Here is a 21628-nt window from a genome sequence, read left to right as displayed (position 1 = left end):
ATATCACTGTCAGAATGTTGCACAAACTGATGACTCGGAATAGCTCTCACACCCATCAGACGAAGCGTGTTTTTTTTTTCCGTGAAAATGCTCACTGCCACTATTTCGAAGCCTCCCACCTTCTCGAATGTCCAATGCTTGGCTCCACGAATGATGCCAGCGATGATCTCTGCCGCACAGCGCTGAGCGCTCTCGTGCACGTCGGTGACCAAACGCTCCATGTGCGGCAGGAACACAGGCAGGAACGCATCGTCAAAGTTCCTAAAGAGACCCTATTGACAAAATTAGAACTGCAATGAATAAACCAGACTGCATTTTAAACGACAGATTAGGAAAGCAAGCACTGCGAAGTTCAACGTACGTACAGTGAGGGAAAAAAGTATTTGATCCCCTGCTGATTTTGTACGTTTGCCCACTGACAAAGAAATGATCAGTCTATAATTTAAATGGTAGGTTTATTTGAACAGTGAGAGACAGAATAACAACAAAATCCAGGAAAACGCATGTCAAAAATGTTATAAATTGATTTGCATTTTAATGAGGGAAATAAGTATTTGACCCCCTCTCAATCAGAAAGATTTCTGGCTCCCAGGTGTCTTTTATACAGGTAACGAGCTGAGATTAGAAGCACACTCTTAAAGGGAGTGCTCCTAATCTCAGCTTGTTACATGTATAAAAGACACCTGTCCACAGAAGCAATCAATCAGATTCCAAACTCTCCACCATGGCCAAGACTAAAGAGCTCTCCAAGGATGTCAGGGACAAGATTGTAGACCTACACATGGCTGGAATGGGCTACAAGACCATTGCCAAGCAGCTTGGTGAGAAAGTGGCAACAGTTGGTGCGATTATTTGCAAATGGAAGAAACACAAAAGAACTGTCAATCTCCCTCGGCCTGGGGCTCCATGCAAGATCTCACCTCGTGGAGTTGCAATGATCATGAGAACGGTGAGGAATCAGCCCAGAACTACATGGGAGGATCTTGTCAATGATCTCAAGGCAGTTGGGACCATAGTCACCAAGAAAACAATTGGTAACACACTACGCCGTGAAGGACTGAAATCCTGCAGCGCCCGCAAGGTCCCCTTGCTCAAGAATGCACATATACATGCCCGTCTGAAGTTTCCCAATGAACATCTGAATGATTCAGAGGACAACTGGGTGAAATACTCTTTGGTTCTATTCGGTAAAGTCACGTAGGTAAAAAATAAAACAACAAAAATCACGACGTTTCGGCCACAACACAAGCGGCCTTCATCAGGTGAAGGGATCTGGCTGTCTCGAGGACAGCGCTAGATTGAAACACAGCCACGCTCAGACCGCGACATTTAAGCTGTGTGCGAGGAAACAAGGTGCCTTGACAAAGGAATTAGCATAAAAATTAGCATTTGATTGGCCGACTTAGCATAGAGGTGGTGTACATGCGGGTGCACTTGCCGTTTGGCGCGGGGGGGGGAGGGGGAGTTTACCTATTGATGGTGTGAAAAGGGAATTTTTAAGAGCTGCGAAAGTTTGGGGCACCACTACTTGAAAAATATACTGTACCATTGAAAATTAGTTTAATGTTTGGTTCGATTTAGAACATATTTCCAATGGTTGCTTAATTTGAAACCATCCTTGCAGTCACGAAAGCTTTAAATCTAGAACTGGGTGAAAGTGTTGTGGTCAGATGAGACCAAAGTTGAGCTCTTTGGCATCAACTCAACTCGCCGTGTTTGGAGGAGGAGGAATGCTGCCTATGACCCCAAGAACACCATCCCCACCGTCAAACATAGAGGTGGAAACATTATGCTTTGGGGGTGTTTTTCTGCTAAGGGGACAGGACAACTTCACCGCATCAAAGGGATGATGGACGGGGCCATGTACTGTCAAATCTTGGGTGAGAAGCTCCTTCCCTCAGCCAGGGCATTGAAAATGGCTCGTGGATGGGTATTCCAGCATGACAATGACCCAGAACACACGGCCAAGGCAATGAAGGAGTGGCTCAAGAAGAAGCACATTAAGGTCCTGGAGTGGCCTAGCCAGTCTCCAGACCTTAATCCCATAGAAAATCGGTGGAGGGAGCTGAAGGTTCGAGTTGCCAAATGTCAGCCTCGAAACCTTAATGAGTTGGAGAAGATCTGCAAAGAGGAGTGGGACAAAATCCCTCCTGAGATGTGTGCAAACCTGGTGACCAACTACAAGAAACGTCTGACCTCTGTGATTGCCAACAAGGGTTTTGCCACCAAGTACTAAGTCATGTTTTGCAGAGGGGTCAAATACTTATTTCCCTCATTAAAATGCAAATCAATTTATAACATTTTCGACATGTGTTTTTCTGGATTTTTTTGTTGTTATTCTGTCTCTCACTGTTCAAATAAACCTACCATTAAAATTATAGACTGATCATTTCTTTGTCAGTGGGCAAACATATAAAATCAGCAGGGGATCAAATACTCATTGTACGTATATACACATTTACACACCCAGGAGCTCCCATTGGTCATAAGGCTGCTAACCTTAAAAAGGATGAACCTCCGAGCATTGAACTTGTCCTTTCCTTTTCGGTCCTCTAGGGAGAGCAACGCAATGAACTTCTCCACGAAAGCGGGGTCGATGAAGTGATCGTACACCACCTGCTCAGCCTGGAGGCACAAACAAACATTTGTACAGCTGAATTTGGTTTAAGGTGACGGTCTCTCAACTGAAATAGTACTATTAGTGTACGTAATACGTTTGCAACATGTCAACTTTACACATTCATAATCAAGTCTTGTATCACCTCTGACATCTCATCTCGGCTGCGGCCCAGCTTGGGTTGCTCGGAGTAGGGCTTGTACACCATCATCTGTCTGCGCAAGGAAAATCATAACAAATGGTCACAAGTTTGTATACATGAAGGCGTTGCCTTTATAGGGGCATTTTTGAACGTTGCATTACGAATGTCAAAAGTGTTTCGTTGCCTAAACAAGGGTGGGCAGCACTCATTTCTGTTGGCGGTCTTGATCCAGTGGTGAAAAATTCCACATTTTCATAAAAGGAGAATTTCTCTTTATAAAGATTCCCAAAATTGTTTTCCCAAGTAGTGGTTACTAATTTAATCTCCCTGGAGAGGTGATGGGCCAAGTTGACTCTCAGCCACTCACAACTTTCCAATTTCGAATCTGGTGACCTAAACTTGAACGCCACTCTACTGAACCAAAACTTCCTTCCGAGATGAAGGAAGCCACTGGGGCTATGCACTTTTAAATATAGTTTGAAAAGTAATTTCTCGAGAACTGCTTTTTGTGTTTCCTTTGTTGTCCTTCCCCTGCACCTACAATTAGCACGGTTAGTTATGTACGGTGTGAGAGAAGTTCAACACACACATAAACAAAAAAAGCGGACACAAATTTCCAACAACCTTGGCCAGGTGTAGTAGCCCCAGTGAGTCTTCTCCACAAAGACAGTCTCCTCCCATGCTTTTTGGCTTCGGGGAAGCCTCTTGGCGTCGTACTGCACCCAGCGCGTATCCGGCCGCTCACCGGGCTGCACGTGCACCGGCTGGCTCGTCCCGCCTGCACGCGGACGCGCGCCCGCACGCACACCGCGACCGCCATATTGTTACAACGTGCAAGAGGCACCAGGGTGCAGAATCTGTGCCCGAGCACTCGACGAATGCGGAGGTGAGAATCGTTGTTGAGAGACGTACTCATGGCGTATGGGTCGATTTCCATTTTCGGATGAGGCCGTTTAAGTTGTTTCATGATGCCGGCCACTGCACATATTGCGAGCTGTGTAAGAGAATTCACACAGTCATATATGCGCGTGCTTAAATCAGGAAAATATGGAAAACTAACCGCAATAAGACATTAACATTTTTCTTGATTGGAATTTTTATTTTGAGACTAATTTTGTGGTCACCTAATGAATGCTATTTTGGCAATACACACCTTCCGAATTGCCAGGGAATCATGGTTCAGTTTCTCCACCAAAAACCGCACCCCCCGCACAAGAAAGGGGTGATCGTCCCTTAGCAGCATGGACACCAGACCAACAGCAAACTGCTCGAATTTCCAAGGCCTGCAAAAAAGGAGGCAGGAAACCACTCAGGATTATATAATCTGTTCATGACACGAGAATCTCCTTTCCCTCTTTGTGCACAGTGTTGTGCACAGTGGTGCGCTGTGTTAGTGTAAGAGAAGGACAAATAAAGGACTTACAGATTTCGGTTCTCTGCTACATCGATCAGAGCATTTATCATATTTTCATACATCCTGTGGAGCAAAGGTGGCAATGCAGCACAAGTTAATGATTCACAAAGCACGAGGACTGGCAGATCACCGAATAAGTATTTGCCAGATTAACACGTTTAAAATGTAAAGTGAAATAATGTCACTGAACTGTTCAGGTCTACGTATAGTTGGTGTCTTACTGAACGGCGTGCTGGTTTCTCTCTTGTAGCCTCTGTATGCCGAGCTGTTTTTCCTCTTCGGTGGGTTGTCTTTCTTTCTCAGTGTGCCGCCACATTCTGGAAGCCACCTCAATGCACTTCTCCGAAACCTAAATGAAAACAAATACAACGACTGCATTTGGGTTTGTACTCATCAAGCTGGATTAAAAAGCTATAAAGACAACATGGTTATGTGGTTTGTCACCATCTCGCATGTGATAGAGCAACAAAACCAGATTTCAAAGAGCAGGCCACAGAAGATGATGCACTAGCAGCTCACGCTAAAGTCCAGACCGATGGTCTCGTACTGCCGGTGGATCTTCTCGGCCAGGTCATCAAAGAGCCGCACGATGGAGGGCTTCTCGAAGGACAGCGTTTGCGACAGGCCCGAAGCCACCAACGCCGGCCACGTGCGGCTGATGCAGTCCCAGTCGTGCAGGTTGGCCAGGCTAGTTGAGCCGTGACCACCAAGCAGACAGTACAGAGCACCCTGGGCGCACACAAAGACAATCACACACACACACATAAGACACATGCATAATCCCAAAAACACAAACACAAGGGACACACAACAAGACAAAAACTCCCCTACAGCGTGAATAGACTGTTGGGGCAAGTGCTGTTCGTGAGCACCTATGAAGGCCCGCACAGCACACAAGCACCACACTCAGCCACCTTTGTCTCCCCATTGCTGATGTTTACACACCGCAAAAAATTGCTTACTCCTTACATTCTACACCTATGGGAGGCCCAGGACCGGTTCATATATTCGCCACTGTTATTGGTCACGAGCGGAAATCAAACTCTGTTCGCCAGGTTTGGAGTGCAGCGCGCGAACTACTTTGCCACCGCTCCTCAAAACACAAACACATCCACTAAAAACACATTTTACATTCATTTATGCATTTAATTAAAAAAATCCAAAATGAAAGCTTGAGATGTCACATTTTGTTTTCACCATGGTAACAGCTTAAATAATATTGGTTAGGTAACTGTTAGAGCCTGTACAAAATTAAAGGCAATTACATATTTTAGTCACTCAAGGAACCAAAGAAAAAAACTTCAGTTCTTGCGAAAACGTGTTTTGTACAAGTCTGTTTATTTGACAATGCCATTTAATATTTAAGCGTTTAAAATTTCAATGGATCAATCACATATACGCTTGACCATTACTTAGTGTCTTGTAAGCAGTGTAGCAGTGCTGGCCAGCTGATGTGTACCTTGAACTGCTGCTGAATGACTTTGTCATTGTCTGGCCTCAGGTACTCCAGCACGTGTGGTATCAAATCCCGGCAGCAGAAGTTAAATGTGCTAAGCGATGAGAAAAACACCTGCTGTGCCTTACTCCTCACCTGTTACAAATGAAACAATGAATGAAAAACACTGAACTCGTAACATTCACCCGTAACACATTATGAACACATTTAGTCGGTATGTGGTGGCGCACGCCTGTAATCCCGGGTGCCATTCCCTGGCTTGCCAGAAGGAGACGGTATGGGCAAATGCAGACTTCACCCATTTCATCTGTACGGAATAGTGTTGCCTGCTCCCACATGTGCTCCGGTTTCTACCTACATGTATACTCATTTATTGGCCCGAAATCATCTGAATATACAGAGGATCGTAGAGCTGGGGGCTATTGTTGGTGCCGGCTCATCGCCTAGGCTGCCTTCAAACTAATCTGTGGTTCCCCATGCCTCCGAGTCTTTCTCTCTCTTTGAGAGCAAGCGTTTACTGTGCAGCGCGTTACATATTGAATGTATTATTGAAGAAAGGCTGCAATCGCTATTTTATTGCAACGCCAATCAGAGAGCACTAAACTTGGCTCACATTTCTGCCTGACAGTGGCCCATGCAGCACACACCTGGCTGTAAGTGCTGGTCGACAGCTTCAGCAGGTCCATCAGCACCTCCTTGTGGATGGTCCTGTAGGTGCTGCCTTCCATAGCCAGGCTTCTCAACTAGAAAAATATCAGCAATCTGTCAGCATTTATTATAAAAAAAAACTGGGCAATGTATTTCTTATAACGCACGGAGTTATTTTTAGCCCTTCTCCCGATTTATGTAGTTTGTTGCTGTGCATGTCGGCACTCGTTCAGATGCAATATTGCCTTCAGGGCATTTTTGTCCATTTGTTACGATAATCTCGCGCCCACCGCCTACCGCCGACCTCGTTGAAATCTTATCTTGAAAAATAGAATTATCAGCTTGCCTCGTGTTGCAGCATCACGCGGTCGATGAGCAGGGCTCGGATGTGCTGCTTGTGGCCATGGAGCTGGGGCAGCAGGGACACGTGATGCATTATAATCAAACGGTACACAAGAATTTATCAGTGTAAACCATCAGACGTGACCACACAAAAGCCGGGCTGCACCGATATCGTGCCAATACCTTGTCCTCCATGGATTTCTTCACCAGGCTAAAGCTTTTCCATCTGGAGTCAAACTCTGCCTTGTGGGAGCCTTGGAAGAGCAACACCACTCCAAGGATCTGCAGAAAAATGTCGTGTGTCGGCACACCAGCGTCGCCGCACGTCACACCCGCAATGTTCTACCACATTCACGGCATGCGCACACCGGGCGTGGGAACGCTACAGCAATTTGTCAATTACCGTCAATATCAATGCTCACGAAACGTGCGTCGCATCACAAGCGGAGGAAGCAATTCTTGACAATGTATGCAAATTCACAACACCCAGCCAGAAAACTGCCCTTGTGTGCATAAAACCTACCTTAATTATCTGGAACAATGATTTTGTGTCGTCTTCTGAATTTTCAAGGATGTACTCTAATAATTATACGAAACAACGACAGATTAAGTGTTCCCGTCACACAGACGGTTCTTCTGTTATATATGCATGGTCGTTAAATTGGTTTGACATAGCAAACGACAGATTAAAGATGACCTCACCGATATAGACTGTACCTTTTCAAGTATTAAAATATAGTATAAACTTATATGTTGACAATTGGCATGTGTAAAATGCAAGGCCGTAATTATAATATATATTGGGGAGGGACACATCCCCCCCCAATATTCAAATATGTAAAAAATGTCCCCCCCAAATATATTGCTATAAAACAGATTTCTGTTTATATGATTGTGGTTATGGTTGTACTTTATTAATTCCGAATCTCTGCCATTACATACAATGAAACAAGAAAAGGTAAAAAAGCAGCAATATAATACAATACATTATTATTGTAAAAAATAAACAAAAAGTCCATCCTATGTGTTAGTGAATTTTTTTTTATATTTTAGGCAGGAAATTCGTTTTCAAATTTAGATTTTTTTTTCTGGAGGGGCCCAGACCCCCTGGAAGATTTGGTCCCCCCCAATGTTGACTCCATGGCTACGGCCTTGGTAAAATGTACTTACTGAGCAGATTTCTTGTAACTTTCAGAATAGTTTCTCTGTAGTTTTCTCTGTTCGTGTCTAATGGGGTAAATAGACCACAATGACTTAATGGATAAAAAGTGAACAAACAACGTAAACAAATATACATATCCACATGTATATACACAAGTGTGAGTATCAATACATACCACAGTCAACCCCTGTGTAGATTAAAATATCTTCAATTTCTATCAAACTTGGGACTCTGAAAAAGATATACATTAAAAAATTCCACGTGCAAAGTGAACAGAAAATTGCCAATGGGTTTACTCTTTTCATAAATCACACACGGCTTGAGTTCAACTGTTCATCATTTTCATTATCGATGAACGAACGGAAAATAAATACAATGGCTACACTGCAATAAAGAAGCGGCGGTCAGAGTAATGCGTGCAGTAAGCGTTGCTCGTACAGGTTGGGAATCTTCTCTCCGACAAGCGGTGGCATGATGCTGCCAGCTCCCATGATGCAGTTCGTCACGATTGACAGACTCTGCTGAACCGTCTCTCTTCAAACAGAGAAAGACGCAAGCACACCATATGCAACACGTTACATTCAAGCAAAGCATGACCGACTACTCCGTGTGACCTTGTTTTTAAACTTATATCATGAAAAATGATTAATGAGCATTTGCGCATCGACACTGGCGGCACCTCGTCATGTCGCTCCCGGTCGTGTAGGACTCCAGTTTCACAAGTTCGGGCCACAGGAAAGTGTCGAGGAGGCTGTGCGTGAAGGCCACCTCGGCAGGCGAGGGCATGTGCCACTTCATGTCCAGATTATGCAGGTTCCCGGGCCTACCCCAGTCCTGTTGGCATACGGTGAGCCGCGTTGATAGAAGAGAGTTGTAAATGATACAGTCGAAATCGTTATTTTCCGCAACAACCACAAATACAGCCCCCGCATGTGTATTATAAGCTACACATTCCATTGTGATAAACACAATAACTTAAAATACATCCTTACACAGGCAGCTTCAAAGTTTACTTAAAAAGTAGACTTTCTTCACGACAACCTTTTGAGGGAAGAGAACGGTGGATGTCCTATGAGCAAACTGGTCCTCGTCATAGTAATGTACAATGTTAATGGGTAGCTTAGATCCCCCAAGGGAGATGAGTACCATCCCAAACTTATGCAAGTACGAGAACTTTGACTTTGTTATTACCATATTTTTCGATCGAAGTGTACAACCAAGGCTGTGTATATATGTGTGTGTGCTATATTTTGTTAACAATAACACAACAGAGCCCAACATCAACATTCCCTGCTCGTGGCTGGACGCTCCCCTACTTGGGAAACACAGCGCGCGGCCGCCGTGTTGTGGTACACACACCCTGATAGGAAGGTACTCGGAGAGGGGCTGGTTGAAGCTTCCCGGAACGCTGCAGTACTCGGTGGGGTAGATCATGGTGGCTGAGCGCAGCATGTGCTGCAGGAGCTTCCCGGCAAGCGTGTAGCCCTGCTTGTTCTTCAGCCACAACGTGCGCTGCAGAATGCTCTCCAGCTGCCCACGGTACTGCAGCACTTCGGCACCATTGATGCGCACAATCTGAACACAAATGTCAAACGTAAACTTCGCCGCCACACACAAAATCCGACGAGTGGGTATGGGTTTTACGGCCTTTACAAACGTACACTGGTAGTACCTCTGGAGTGTATGGATTTAAGCCCTAGTTTACTGCTTGTGGTAAAATAATTATCACACAAAGCTATGTTAATGGTCTTCGCCCACAATTATCACTGAATTAACGAAAACATACCATTTTATACAAATTCGGTAGCAGCTGTAGAGGTAAAGCAACACGCGTGACAGTATAAAGCATCTACGTAGCCATAGATAATTTATAGTGGACGGATAATGCAACGAGACCGTTGCTGAAGCAACTGTATAATTACGTGATGCATGTCTCCATATTTTAATTTTATATTTATCAGGCAGACAGATGCAGACTAAGGCTATACACTATACAATTTGTGTGCAAACGGATATTTTAAAAAACGCTTGTCGATGAATACATTCGAAAATAATTACACACTTGAACTCTTCTTAAAATCCTAACCTCGGATAGCAGCTGGAGGTTCCAGATGAGCTCCTTGTCCAGCTCTTCTTCTTGCTGCACCTCCTCATCTGAGAGGAAAGGTCCATCATGTCCCAAAGCCAGACCAAATGCATTCGCATCGAAATGAAAAATCCCTCCACAATTAATGCCTCTGACAAAGTTGCATCATGAAAGGTGGGGAGATTCTTACGGTTGGTGAGGTGGGTGATGACGCCACAGCAGTGAGGGACAAACAGTTTGAGCGCCTCGGCAGGTCGGCACTGACCAAGAGACCAAAAACAATGCGGAAATTATTCCATTGATTTGATTGTTTAGCGAGTTAGGTGCTTACATACTTCCTCGCAAACACGATTGAATGGCTTTCCAAACTCAACATGGATGTTATAAACTCGTCCGTTGTAATAAAATGTCATACAAAAGTATAAGATACCCCTGGTCCTGCTACTTGTTCGTTTGGAAGCTGTGGCTAAAACCGTGCCCCAGCCGATTAAAACTACATGCTTCAGCCACATGCGTCGCATTAGATAGAACTATGTCACAGACATTACGTTACCATGGACATAGTCACATCAATCATTAGCCAAGGCTGCGGCTTACCTTTGCTGATGCTCGACACATGTCTGCTGCCATTTTTCCTGCAACTCTGGCTTCGAATATGTTGGTGGTAGCAAAGTTGAACAACTTGTCAAGAGCAGCCTAAAAAGCGATAAAATAAACACCATTAAATTCATACTCTTTGGTTCTGTTCGGTAAAGTCACGTAAAAGTATAAAACAACTAAAATAAAAAAAATTCACGACGTTTCGGCCACAACACAAGTGGCCTTCATCAGGTGAAGGGACCAGACTGTCTCGAGGACAGCGCTGGAGTGAAACACAGCCAAGCTCAGACCGCGACCTTTAAGCTGTGTGAGAGGAAGCAGAGCGCCTTGACAAAGGAATTAGCATAAAAATTAGCATTTAATTGGCGGACTTAGCATGATGAACGATGTACAGGGGGCGAGCATGTGCAGACCGGCGAGGGGGGGGGAGGGGGAGTTTACATATTGATGGTGTGAAAAGGGAATTCACACCATTAAATTCACCGATTCATATGACAATAATATGGAGTTTCTGAAACTAGCCCAACTCAGACATTATGGCACAACTACAGATGTGCAAGCATAAAACATGGACAACACATTTCTATTACATTGAAACAAAGTGTTGAAGTGTGTGCTTTGTCTGCCTGCCAGACCTTGTAAATCTGTGGTGAGGCCTGCATGAGCATAGTGCTGAAGGTGGAGGAGAGGCCCAGCTCCACCATGCTCTCCACGTGCGTCATCTTCTCTGTCTCCGTCTCTTCCCGCGTCTGCTCCAACGTGCTGCTCTCCACCAGTGCAAAGCATCTGCATGCAGAGGGAGGCATATGAAGCCATATGTGCATTCCGCTCTGTGGTGCCACGTCCCGTGAGTCTGACCTGGAATGTATGGGACAGGATTGCAACTCACTTGTCCATGAACTGCAGGACAAAGTCTTCAAACTCTGCAGTGGCTGAGCATAGCTCCCTTTCTTCCTAATATGGCAAACGAAATGGTAAGGGAGCAAGTTTTTAATTGCAGCAAGCACAATCAGCCATGTAATGCAGTCAATTTTGTATTTGTGCAATTTGTGCAGAACATTTACACCTACTAACCTTAGTTAGGTCAGTCCCATTTTGCAGAGCTGGAGAGCAGTCCACCAAAGGCATGAGCGTCGCAAACGTTGCAATGAACTGAAACGTGATCTGTAACCCACAAATGTCCGCGTGCTCATTTTGGTAACATACCAACCTGACACAAGCGATGAGCGTGCTGATAAAAAATGTAACGAACAAAAAAAAGTGCGTTAAAAAATAAACGTTCGGAACAAAGCGAGGTCTACCATGCACTTGCTGAAGTCATTCGGGTCGACTCCAGGCAGGGCTCTCAGGAGGAGGGGGAGGGCATGGGAGGGTCCCTCTGGAAACCACCGCCCGCCGCGGATCAAGCTGCGTGCCACGCCGATCACGCAGCTCATGGTGGCCGTCAGTTGGTGTGGCTCCGTCAGGGTTTCCAGCGCCGAGTATGTCCTTTGTTGCGACGGTTTAATGGCACAATGATTTGCTTATGAATTAATAAGCCACGCATGAATATCTCAAGACAGAAATCGGCCAGGTTGATTTAACATTTCACAGGCCATTTGGTGCTGTGGTTAGTGTTTGACTTACAAATGTAATACAAAGTGTTTGATTTACAAAGACACTTGAGAAGTTGTTTTAAGTGTGGGGTGGATTTCTGGATTTTGAAAGCAGGATCTCAGGCAGGCCAGCTCAGTGCTCTGACATCTGTGCCACCCATCTATGCCACCCATCCACCTTTAATAAAGTTTCTTACTCAAACAGGCAGACTCACTTTTCGAGAACGGGTGGGATGACGAGCTCGGGACGCACGAGTGCGAGATTCTGCAGGGCCTGCGCAGCATCCAGGCTGCCGATCTTGCTGAACATAGCCAGCAGGACCGGCTGCATTAGGCTCTCCACGAAAGCAGTGACGTCATCCTCCGTGAGCTTGTGGCTGGGTGGCACCGGCGTTTGCCAGCTGGGCTTACGGTACCGCTCGTGGTGCAGGCGCCGCACCAAGCAAGCTGGCAGCTTCTGCACCAACTTCATTAGCTTCAGCTAGTACAAAGGGTCACCGTCACACCAGAAAGAGGCACAACTTTATTGCAACCACTCTTAAACCGTTATTATCCTATGAGCCGTGTGCCAGTAGATGAAAAGCAGTGAAAAACCTGCATGCGCTCATTATGTTAGATTTAGTTTTATTTACATGCTCCTTCACAGGTCCATTCGATATCGTGATCGCTTAGGGAGGCTTTGGTCATGGTTAATTACCAAGACGTTTTATTGCTTCGTAGAGTTATTTTTTATAGTTTCTATAACTGCGGAATTTCTGACCTCACTAGCTTTTTAAAATTTCCTACTTTACGAGCAAGATCAAGAGAGTGAATGCTTGAGTCAGTTACAGGTTTAAAATAGAACACTAAAAGCATCTCCCAGTAAAACTGAAGGACAGCCACCTGCGACACACTTTGAATTTTGCACAAAAACATTGACAGTGGCTCTAGCGTGAATAAATCTTTCGCTTTGGTTTATTGTGTAGTTTTAAAGTTTGACCCTACGCCATATGTTGTCATTAATATGTCAACGGGGAATAGGAATCGTGGTTATCCGATATTTACCACGTAGACTACAGCTGCCGCATTAACGCACTTGACAGGTATGCTGCACGCTCAAGACTTTGGCACGATTCCCATGCAATGCCCAACCTAAAAATATAAACTCTTATTTTAATCCAACAATAATACATGACTAAGCACAGCACATTGTTACACAATGAAAACATGTTTTTTTTTAAAGGCAAGCAAAAAGAATCATGACCTTTATGCTTATAACATTATTTTCAGTAAAAAAATATTCACATCAGACAGACTGTGGTCATGAACCCTTACCAGCCATCTGCCATTGTTAGACGGATGATAGAACGAAGTCACTGCATTGAAGAAGCCGGTCAAATGTTTCTGAGCAAGTTTAGAAGGTCCACCCTAAAGGAAAAATGCAATTGCCACACAATAAATGACACCATGCAGTAGTTATTTAATGCGGGCTATTTATATTCAAGTAACACAATGCTGATATAATTATACCACCGTTAACATAATCATTAATAAATAATAAACACCTACTACGTTTTGTGAAAGCTAATTACAGCTTGGCTGTAAATTTATCCCAAAAATTGTATAGCACCCGTCACTTACACAAAGTGTGCATTTCAGCCACATTACCTTTGTTACATACATCACAGTAATTTGTACAGTTGGTAAATTGTATTTTGGTATTATTTTAACGTTTTGCGTACTTGCAAGAAACGAATAGAGCCACAACATCTGTTCATGAAGAATATGAATATCTCATCTCTAGAAAGTGAAAATACAAATCATAGATGCTCATGGTTAAAGAGTCCTACATTACACTATCAGCTCGAGGGATTGAGTGAAAATGGAAAACAAGGGTATTAAATACCTAAGCCACATTGTATACATCCAACTAAAATATTATTTTAAGTTAATCGTTCTATGCACATCGCTGTCAGAGATAATGGTTGAGAGTAACAAGAGTGGCAGTCAAAAGAGAGATCATGCCTGGAAGGATATCCCGCTGCAGAGAGGTAAACATCAGTTAGTTTGCAGGTGCTAGCTGGAGTCTCATGTTGCAGGACCATGAGAGATGGTAATTGTTTCGGAAGGCCTTCATCTGGCAGTGGCTTGATCGTGGCTGAAGAAGATTTGTTAAACGTACAAATATTTGCACGTAAAATTTAAAATCTGACATTTCATTGTACCTATCAAAAACTAAGTTTTTCAAAAAGTATAATGCTAGTACATAGAACTGACAAGTATTCGTTGGTAGATATATGCAGTTTGTGGATAAATGCTGTTTCCAAAAAAAGATACATGTTTATAGTGCACTGGTTTATTTATTAGATTTTCATTCGTGACCCAGTGTCCATGTGATTGCAAACATGTCTAAAAGTAAACTGAATACTTTAAGAAGCAATAAAAAAGCAGAAGAAACACTCAAGTCTTCACACTCATATCTACATAGGTATGCATTTTGTAACTAGCATTGGTTAGTGAAATTATGTTGTGTATTTAAAATGTTAAGCTATCATGTAGTAATTGTATGTTACCATGACAATTCATTGTACAAATTTGTTTTACGGTTATCGTGGGACCATTTATTCCGTGTAAAAGGACGGCACACTTTGGGTAGCACGTTCCACAAGTTTCTGCAGAGGTTTGTGGTTTGCCTCCAGCAGGCCGTTCTGGTTAATACTGCGGGTGTATTAACCATGACAAGTGCGCCGTTCACAGTAGATATTAAAAGATCCCAAGTAAACCATGACACCGTGTGTCGACGTCATGGTCCAAACTTGAAACATTGCTCGCAAATGACTGAATTGGGAAATATCGCAAAAATCGGCACCACCTACAAAAATGACCAGGAACCTTCTTGAAAGGAGTCTTGAGACTCAGAAAGGCTTTCCAGGCTAAATAAGCGTAGTAACAATGATAATAATAAAATATAAAATAATATCTATTAATTTTGCCATAAAGTAGGAAACAGAAGAATTATTTCAAATCTCGAATTAGAAGTCAAGATGTCCTCTTCTCAACACATTTTTTGCAGACATGTACAAAGCCTGCACTTCCGTGTCCCAAACCCTTACCAGCATGGACGTGACCCAAACGACCACGTGAGCAATGTCGTAACATTGTGGGCCGAACCTCGCCACCTGCGTGTGATTACTCCCAACCGGAAGATTCAGGCTCCGAAGAATCCTTGTAAAGATCTGAAGGCGAAAACAAATAACCAGAAAACCACTCAATGAAAGAAAATATGAGCACGTGGTTTATCTTGTTTCAAAACGTGTGAAACAAAATGACAATTAGTAATATTTGCTCGAAAGGAAAAAAATTGGAAAAATAAACTTTAACGTTACGTCTCAACACGGCAACAATACATTTTGAAAATTATACTGAACGTTTCTACGCGGTGCAACAAGTACAATGGTACAACAGTTGGCTCTTTAAAGGCCACCCTTCAAGGAAATTAAAACTTTTCCACTTGCCTTGGGTATGTAGGTGTCCCAGTCTATGTAGCCTATATTCTCTGCACTCAGCCGGGCAAAGAGATTCACCAGACTCTGTTGGCCAGAACAAATATATTATTAGTTTCCTTTAACTTTTAAAGTTCAGCCAAGCAGTTTCATTATCAATAGGCAAATAACAATTGGTTACATTCTCCAAACATGTTTCCAATTCAGTTTGAGCAATATAGCAATCAATATCTGTGATGGCATATCATGTCTTTGTTTAACGTAGTTATTTGTAATGTCCATCTGTGATGGCATATTATGTCTTTGTTTAACACAAGTTATCTATAATGTTCATTCTAGCCGTGACATTTCCATGCCTGCTCTATACACACGTCTTGTACCAAGTAATATACAGGGATTAAATAACATTTTAATTGTGGATGTAATGTATGTCAAAGTAAACACGTTGTTAGATATTTATGTTTACTTTACATTTAACTTAACTTACTCCTTCCCACTGTGGCAGGTTGTGTACAGAATCCCAAATTCCAACGAATTCGTCAAACCAAAGTCTGTGGAAACATCAGCAAGAAACAAGAGTTACTCAATTCCGCAGTAAAGCATTACACCATTTAAGCACATGCATGCTGTAGTACCCATTCACTGCCCGTGAGATAACGGGAATGCAAAGTGGCTCACCTTCTGCTCGCCTGCTTGCATTATAATCCCAAACGGCACACACCAGTGAGCAATGTCTCTCTCAGACCTGCCAGCATCCTACCTGAAGCCTTTGTGATGACGTTCTGGTGGCAGAGATGTTGGCAAGAACAGCTCGAAGTAACTGATGCCCTTTTGCATGGTGACATCAAAGGGGCAGAGCAGAGGTCGCCACTCATCCAGCATTTCCGCAGTCGATTCGTCTGAGAAATACCTGAAAATAATAGATCAAATAGGTCACGGCTGCCAAACCAACAAAATTAAACATGCCGAATTTTATGGGGTTTTTTTTGTCACACAGGCCATGTAAAAATATCGTAACAAAGCAAACAAGCGGGGAGATTTTATGTCTTCACAGTATCTGATGAATCAGCGTGGACTTCGTTCGCACCATACACAGCCAAACGTAATAATTGAAGGTGTGGGGGGAGGAGAACAAACTAAACGCAAAAAGCAGTTTAAAGAAATTAATTTTCAATCTAGATTTAAACATCAATAGCTCTAGTGGCACCCTAATATTGGAAGAGCGTTCCAGACGGCCGCAGAAGCGCATCTGAAAGTGCACAATGCAGTGACTATCTTTGGTCGACGGTTAGCTAAAAGCCGCAGCGCGGTTGACCAGAGATTGTGTAATGGTTTATGCTCCTTGGCGAGATCAACAAGGTATTGTGGTTCATTTGTAGCAAGCACTTGTGTGTAATGAGTGCGACTTCATAATTTAGTTGTTTGGCAAACCGGAAGCCAATACAGCTCAGCGAGCACTGGACGGACACGGTGGGATCTTGCAGAGTTTACTTACGTTCGGCAGCAGCGCACCAGAGACTTGAGCACATTTTCCAGGGAACTGTGTGACAGGTGTAAATAAACAAGTGAATGCAGAGCTTCACATTTTTATTGAAACAGTGTAATGCAACATCAAGTGCACATTCATACGCTATTCAGAAACCATTATTTGTTATGTTGATGTACTCTCCATGAAGAGCACAACACTTTTACACTTTAAACGGTATAAACTGAGCAGGACACATAAAATGCAGTAGCATGCAAAAAAATCATATTGTACAAGTTGCAATACATATTTACTGAATCACAGGAGTCAAGCAAAAGTAAAAACATATGTATTAGTGAGTGGCGAGCATAAGCAAGACAACATTGCAGCACTGTGAATATAGTGTATACGTTATCCATGCACTTTGAATTAATCTAGTTTTATACGATGGAGTAACACTTACACATGTTCATTTGACACACAAGACACGCATTGCCATAAAATTCTAGGCTCCCTGCAGAGAACCCACGATTGAAGGGAAACTCTCGCACAGTATTGAAAATAAAACACTGATTAACGTAACACAATTGCTCAAACACACTTTTTCCATTGGGCACTAACATGAAATTTATCTTTTACCAAACAGTTTTAATAACTCCCATTAAGACGTCGCAAAATATAATTTTCATTTTTAGAAATGTTAGTAAGTGAATATATACAAACCATTTATGACACAGTTAGTCAAAGTACAAGGCTGATGTCAGAGTTTTAAAGCAAATCAGTCTCCTGCCCTCTGCACCTCTTTACACATATCCTCATGTGACACACAGCAGGAACACAAGGCTTCAATGCTCATATAGTAACATATGTAGGGAGGCTTCCTTACCACCTATGTATTGCATTAAGCAAAAGTGATCTAGGAGATGGTGAGCCTTGTTGAGAACTGGATTTCAAGACAAAGGAATACAATAAAGCAGTGAAACCATTACCCGCAGTAACTACAATGCAAACGGAGAAACGTAACAAAATGGATGCGGCAAGGCCATTCATCCATCCTATGAATTCCACCATGGATAAAAACAAGGTTTAAATAGGCCACACTCATGAAGACAACTAGGAGCCACACCAGGACAAGGTCACCTACATGCACCCATTGTCTGCACAGCATTTTATTACAAACTGTAACATCTAAAAAAAAATATCCATGTAAATAAATGTTACACACAGTATACTCTTTATCGATGACATGATCAAATCATAAGTTCAATAATATTCTCTATTCACAGCCATAAACCCATTGCAGCCAAGTTCTATTTTCGGCAAGGTGCATGTGACTCGGTTATTCAGATTACTGGCCAATTCATGTGGTGTGCTAGTCACGCTTTAAAATATATACAGCAAACCCTCCAATGACATGGCACCAAGTAGTGAACAATTGTGACCACACCAGCACCACAGCCTTTTTTTAAAACAATATCCCAGATTTTCTGGCAAGTTTTCAAATAATGAAAATGGGTTCTCTGAGAGAATTGCTGTTGTTAAATTCTCAAAGCTTTCTTGACAGCGCCTGGTTATAATGACAATACTTTGAGTTGTGTAATTTGTCATTGCTTACTTTGGGTACCAGTTCAACCCCAGATGTTCATTCTTTGAGTAAAACACCCTCTCCACCAGCTGGTAGAGAGGCCTCCAGGCAAGAACAATGTCATCTCTTGAAAGAAGGTCCTTTTTTCTGCGTGGTGAAATACAAATACGACAAGTGCTGATGGAATGGTTCGGTTTTATCATCAATGGTCACAATTTAACATTTAAATATTTGTCAATTATGGGCCACGCTGTGTAGCCCTGATGGATGAGCCAGCTGAAACTCACTTGAGCAACGTGATGAGAAGTCGTGCGAAGCTCTGCACCATGCTGACCTCCAAATTGGGGATGGTGACCAGCTCATAAACCAGGTTGACAAACAAGACATGGTCCTCCTTGCTAAACTTTCTCCCATATAGGCGAATGTACCTGAAAAAGACAAATACCACGAATTTAACAGAATGCAATATTTACACAAACGAGTTACGTAGAGCACTTAAGTGTGAATCTTGTTTTCATAATTAACGACACCACAGTTTACAATAAAGCTGCCACACAATTTTAAAAGTATATTTTTACTGTGGCTTATCATGCTGCATATTAAAATAGAGCAAATACAATCGCTAAGTCCCACCCACAAAAATGTCATCAGCAGGCACACTACCGCATCATAATGGCACACTGCCCAGAACAGAAGGGAACACAACATACAGTAGTCACATAACACACACAGGTGAAGTTACTCTCAGGCTATCCAACGCCAAGGTAACTTGGCATTGTCATAAGTGTCACGAAATCGCATTACAGCTCACTATCCCCCCCCCTCCACTTCCCAAGCCAATTAAGATCTCTAAAAATATTCTGTACTTTGCTGCTGATGATGATGACGACCACAGCATTAGGAGTGCAGGTATTATTCTACACAAGGAGGAGGAACACGCTTTTTTGGAGGAGGGCTGCCAGTGTGTTGACCTTTTTTTGGGCGGGCCGTCAAATGGACACGTTTAGAGAAGGCACGCAACTCTCACTTCGAAAAAAGAAAACGGCACCAGTAAGTTGGGGTTTAAATATCGAAGAGTTTGCTTTGTAAAATTCACAATTCTAAGGGGGGGGGGAAGTATATGTACATAAAAATATAACGACCCACAATTGTAAAGTTACTATCTTGCCAGAAGCTTAACACACAATCCTTACGACTGTGGCGAGCCTACGGGAGCGTGGGGAAGGGCAGTGTGTGCCAAGGGTGACTTGCAAAATATCACGGTCACAACCCCGGAGGCAACAGCACTAGGCCCGTGGATTAATGCTCACCTTACGCACATTCCTAACGCAGACCCTCTCATTCCCCCCTTCTTGTCAGACACAGAGACCAGGGTGATCTAAATCCTGCCCACAATTGCCCCGCGTGATACATAAACCACAATAGACACACACTATATATACACACACGGACATGCAGACACCTCCGATTAGCACTGTTGGCTACGTACCGTACAAAAGAAGTTCAACGCACACATGCATACATATGTACACAAAACACGTGTCATGCGGACTGTTCACATGGCAAGTAGAGCTGACGGTAGGCTCACTGTACACACTGGACACCGGTGACGGTGTGAGCCGGTAAATCGAGAAGACTTGGGCAGACGACACGCAATCGGACAGACCAGGTACACGAGAGAGAGACAGAGAGACTGAGAGAACAGGGCAACACAGAGGCACCGACGGGACATGAGAACGGGCGAACAGAAGAGTAGACACGGGGCAGCTGGAGTACACACAACCGGGAAACAGGACAGGACAGCCAGACAATGTACGACATGACGGCTAGACCCAGGGGCTGCACCGACTCATGAGCTGTACCGAGGAAGTTCAGCTAAGACACGCACGAGTCACGAGAGTCATACACGGCACGGATAGGACGCACAACACCCAGGGAACTGAACATACGACAAGAGAGGGGTGGGGGGGACAAGCAAGAGAGGCAACGAGCCGACTCACACATGCCAAGACAACGGAGACAAACAGCAAGGACACAAGCAGAGGACACCGATGACAATCTGTCGATCACACGGGCTACCAAATCCAGATTAGGACAACCATAAGCACGCATGGCAGTCAAGAGCACACACACGCAAACGCGCGCTCACTCACAACTCGCACGTACACAGGGGCCCGGACACGCACAAACAGACAGACGACGACAACAACAACAACAACAAAACGAGCCAACACCACACGAGAGCAAGGCGAGGAAGGATCGAGCCCTGACACTTACAGGGACAGCCTCCTGGTGCAGTGCATGCCGCCAGGCCACAGCTCGCGGAGCTGCACGGCCCTCGCCAGGTTGCGCCTCAGCTCGGCCAGGAGCCGCCCGGCCTCGACCTGCAGGCGCGGCCCCGCGTAGGGCAGCAGCGCGTTGTACACATTCTCCTTCTGGCTTCGCTCCTCCTCGTCCTCCTCTTCGCCCATTGTTCCTCGTCGCGGTATTGTCACGACGGTGGTCGGCGGGCGGTCAGTCGGGCGGTCAGTCGGTCGGTCGGTGGCGGTGGGGGGAAGGAGAGGACGCGGCCGGCGAGCCGCTTAACAGGAAGCTGGGCCCGCAGTTTCCCGGGCACGCCCCCTCCACCAGCACCCCGCCCCCCCTCCACCAGCACCCCGCCCCCCCTCCACCAGCACCCCGCCCCCTCCACCAGCACCCCGCCCCCTCTCCATCAGCACCCCGCCCCCTCCACCAGCACCCCGCCCCCCCTCCACCAGCACCCCGCCCCCCCTCCACCAGCACCCCGCCCCCCCTCCACCAGCACCCCGCCCCCCCTCCACCAGCACCCCGCCCCCCCTCCACCAGCACCCCGCCCCCCCTCCACCAGCACCCCCGCCCCCCCTCCACCAGCACCCCCGCCCCCCCTCCACCAGCACCCCCGCCCCCCCTCCACCAGCACCCCGCCCCCTCCACCAGCACCCCGCCCCCCCTCCACCAGCACCCCGCCCCCCCTCCACCAGCACCCCGCCCCCCCTCCATCAGCACCCCGCCC

The 21628-nt window shown here is 44.7% G+C and overlaps 1 protein-coding gene across 5 annotated transcripts in view; it reads right to left on the bottom strand.

Annotated features, from left to right (window-relative positions):
* Window positions 1-21210, bottom strand: part of PSME4 (proteasome activator subunit 4) — a 32785-nt gene extending 11575 nt beyond the window's left edge. For 3 of the 5 annotated variants that reach the window (XM_032947728.2, XM_076065119.1, XM_076065118.1), the window contains exons 1-37: window positions 20872-21209; window positions 18882-19022; window positions 18625-18741; window positions 17896-17952; window positions 17040-17084; window positions 16305-16454; window positions 16032-16095; window positions 15557-15631; window positions 15155-15277; window positions 13377-13469; window positions 12278-12543; window positions 11769-11955; window positions 11542-11631; window positions 11357-11421; window positions 11103-11253; window positions 10465-10563; window positions 10058-10127; window positions 9868-9935; window positions 9141-9356; window positions 8461-8615; window positions 8220-8315; window positions 7957-8012; window positions 7790-7846; window positions 7143-7198; window positions 6803-6901; window positions 6624-6686; window positions 6277-6372; window positions 5633-5764; window positions 4693-4902; window positions 4395-4522; window positions 4183-4236; window positions 3913-4042; window positions 3672-3753; window positions 3384-3537; window positions 2763-2832; window positions 2500-2625; window positions 120-272 (exon numbers count right to left, since the gene is read on the bottom strand). In XM_032947728.2, coding sequence (XP_032803619.1) covers window positions 120-272; window positions 2500-2625; window positions 2763-2832; window positions 3384-3537; window positions 3672-3753; window positions 3913-4042; window positions 4183-4236; window positions 4395-4522; window positions 4693-4902; window positions 5633-5764; window positions 6277-6372; window positions 6624-6686; window positions 6803-6901; window positions 7143-7198; window positions 7790-7846; window positions 7957-8012; window positions 8220-8315; window positions 8461-8615; window positions 9141-9356; window positions 9868-9935; window positions 10058-10127; window positions 10465-10563; window positions 11103-11253; window positions 11357-11421; window positions 11542-11631; window positions 11769-11955; window positions 12278-12543; window positions 13377-13469; window positions 15155-15277; window positions 15557-15631; window positions 16032-16095; window positions 16305-16454; window positions 17040-17084; window positions 17896-17952; window positions 18625-18741; window positions 18882-19022; window positions 20872-21065 — 4188 coding nt within the window. In that variant the 5' untranslated portion in view covers window positions 21066-21209. Of the gene's footprint in view, window positions 1-119; window positions 273-2499; window positions 2626-2762; window positions 2833-3383; window positions 3538-3671; window positions 3754-3912; window positions 4043-4182; window positions 4237-4394; window positions 4523-4692; window positions 4903-5632; window positions 5765-6276; window positions 6373-6623; window positions 6687-6802; window positions 6902-7142; window positions 7199-7789; window positions 7847-7956; window positions 8013-8219; window positions 8316-8460; window positions 8616-9140; window positions 9357-9867; window positions 9936-10057; window positions 10128-10464; window positions 10564-11102; window positions 11254-11356; window positions 11422-11541; window positions 11632-11768; window positions 11956-12277; window positions 12544-13376; window positions 13470-15154; window positions 15278-15556; window positions 15632-16031; window positions 16096-16304; window positions 16455-17039; window positions 17085-17895; window positions 17953-18624; window positions 18742-18881; window positions 19023-20871 lie in introns of all 5 variants that reach the window. The other 2 variants (XM_076065120.1, XM_032947731.2) reach the window with 2 other exon arrangements.
* Window positions 21211-21628: the final 418 nt, after the last annotated feature.

The sequence above is a fragment of the Petromyzon marinus genome, chromosome 6 (assembly GCF_048934315.1).
Source record: "Petromyzon marinus isolate PM22_M1 ecotype Great Lakes invasive population chromosome 6, UKy_Petmar_22M1.pri1.0, whole genome shotgun sequence".
Taxonomy (NCBI): Eukaryota; Metazoa; Chordata; class Hyperoartia; order Petromyzontiformes; family Petromyzontidae; genus Petromyzon; species Petromyzon marinus.
This window is presented reverse-complemented; position numbering and strand designations above follow the sequence as displayed.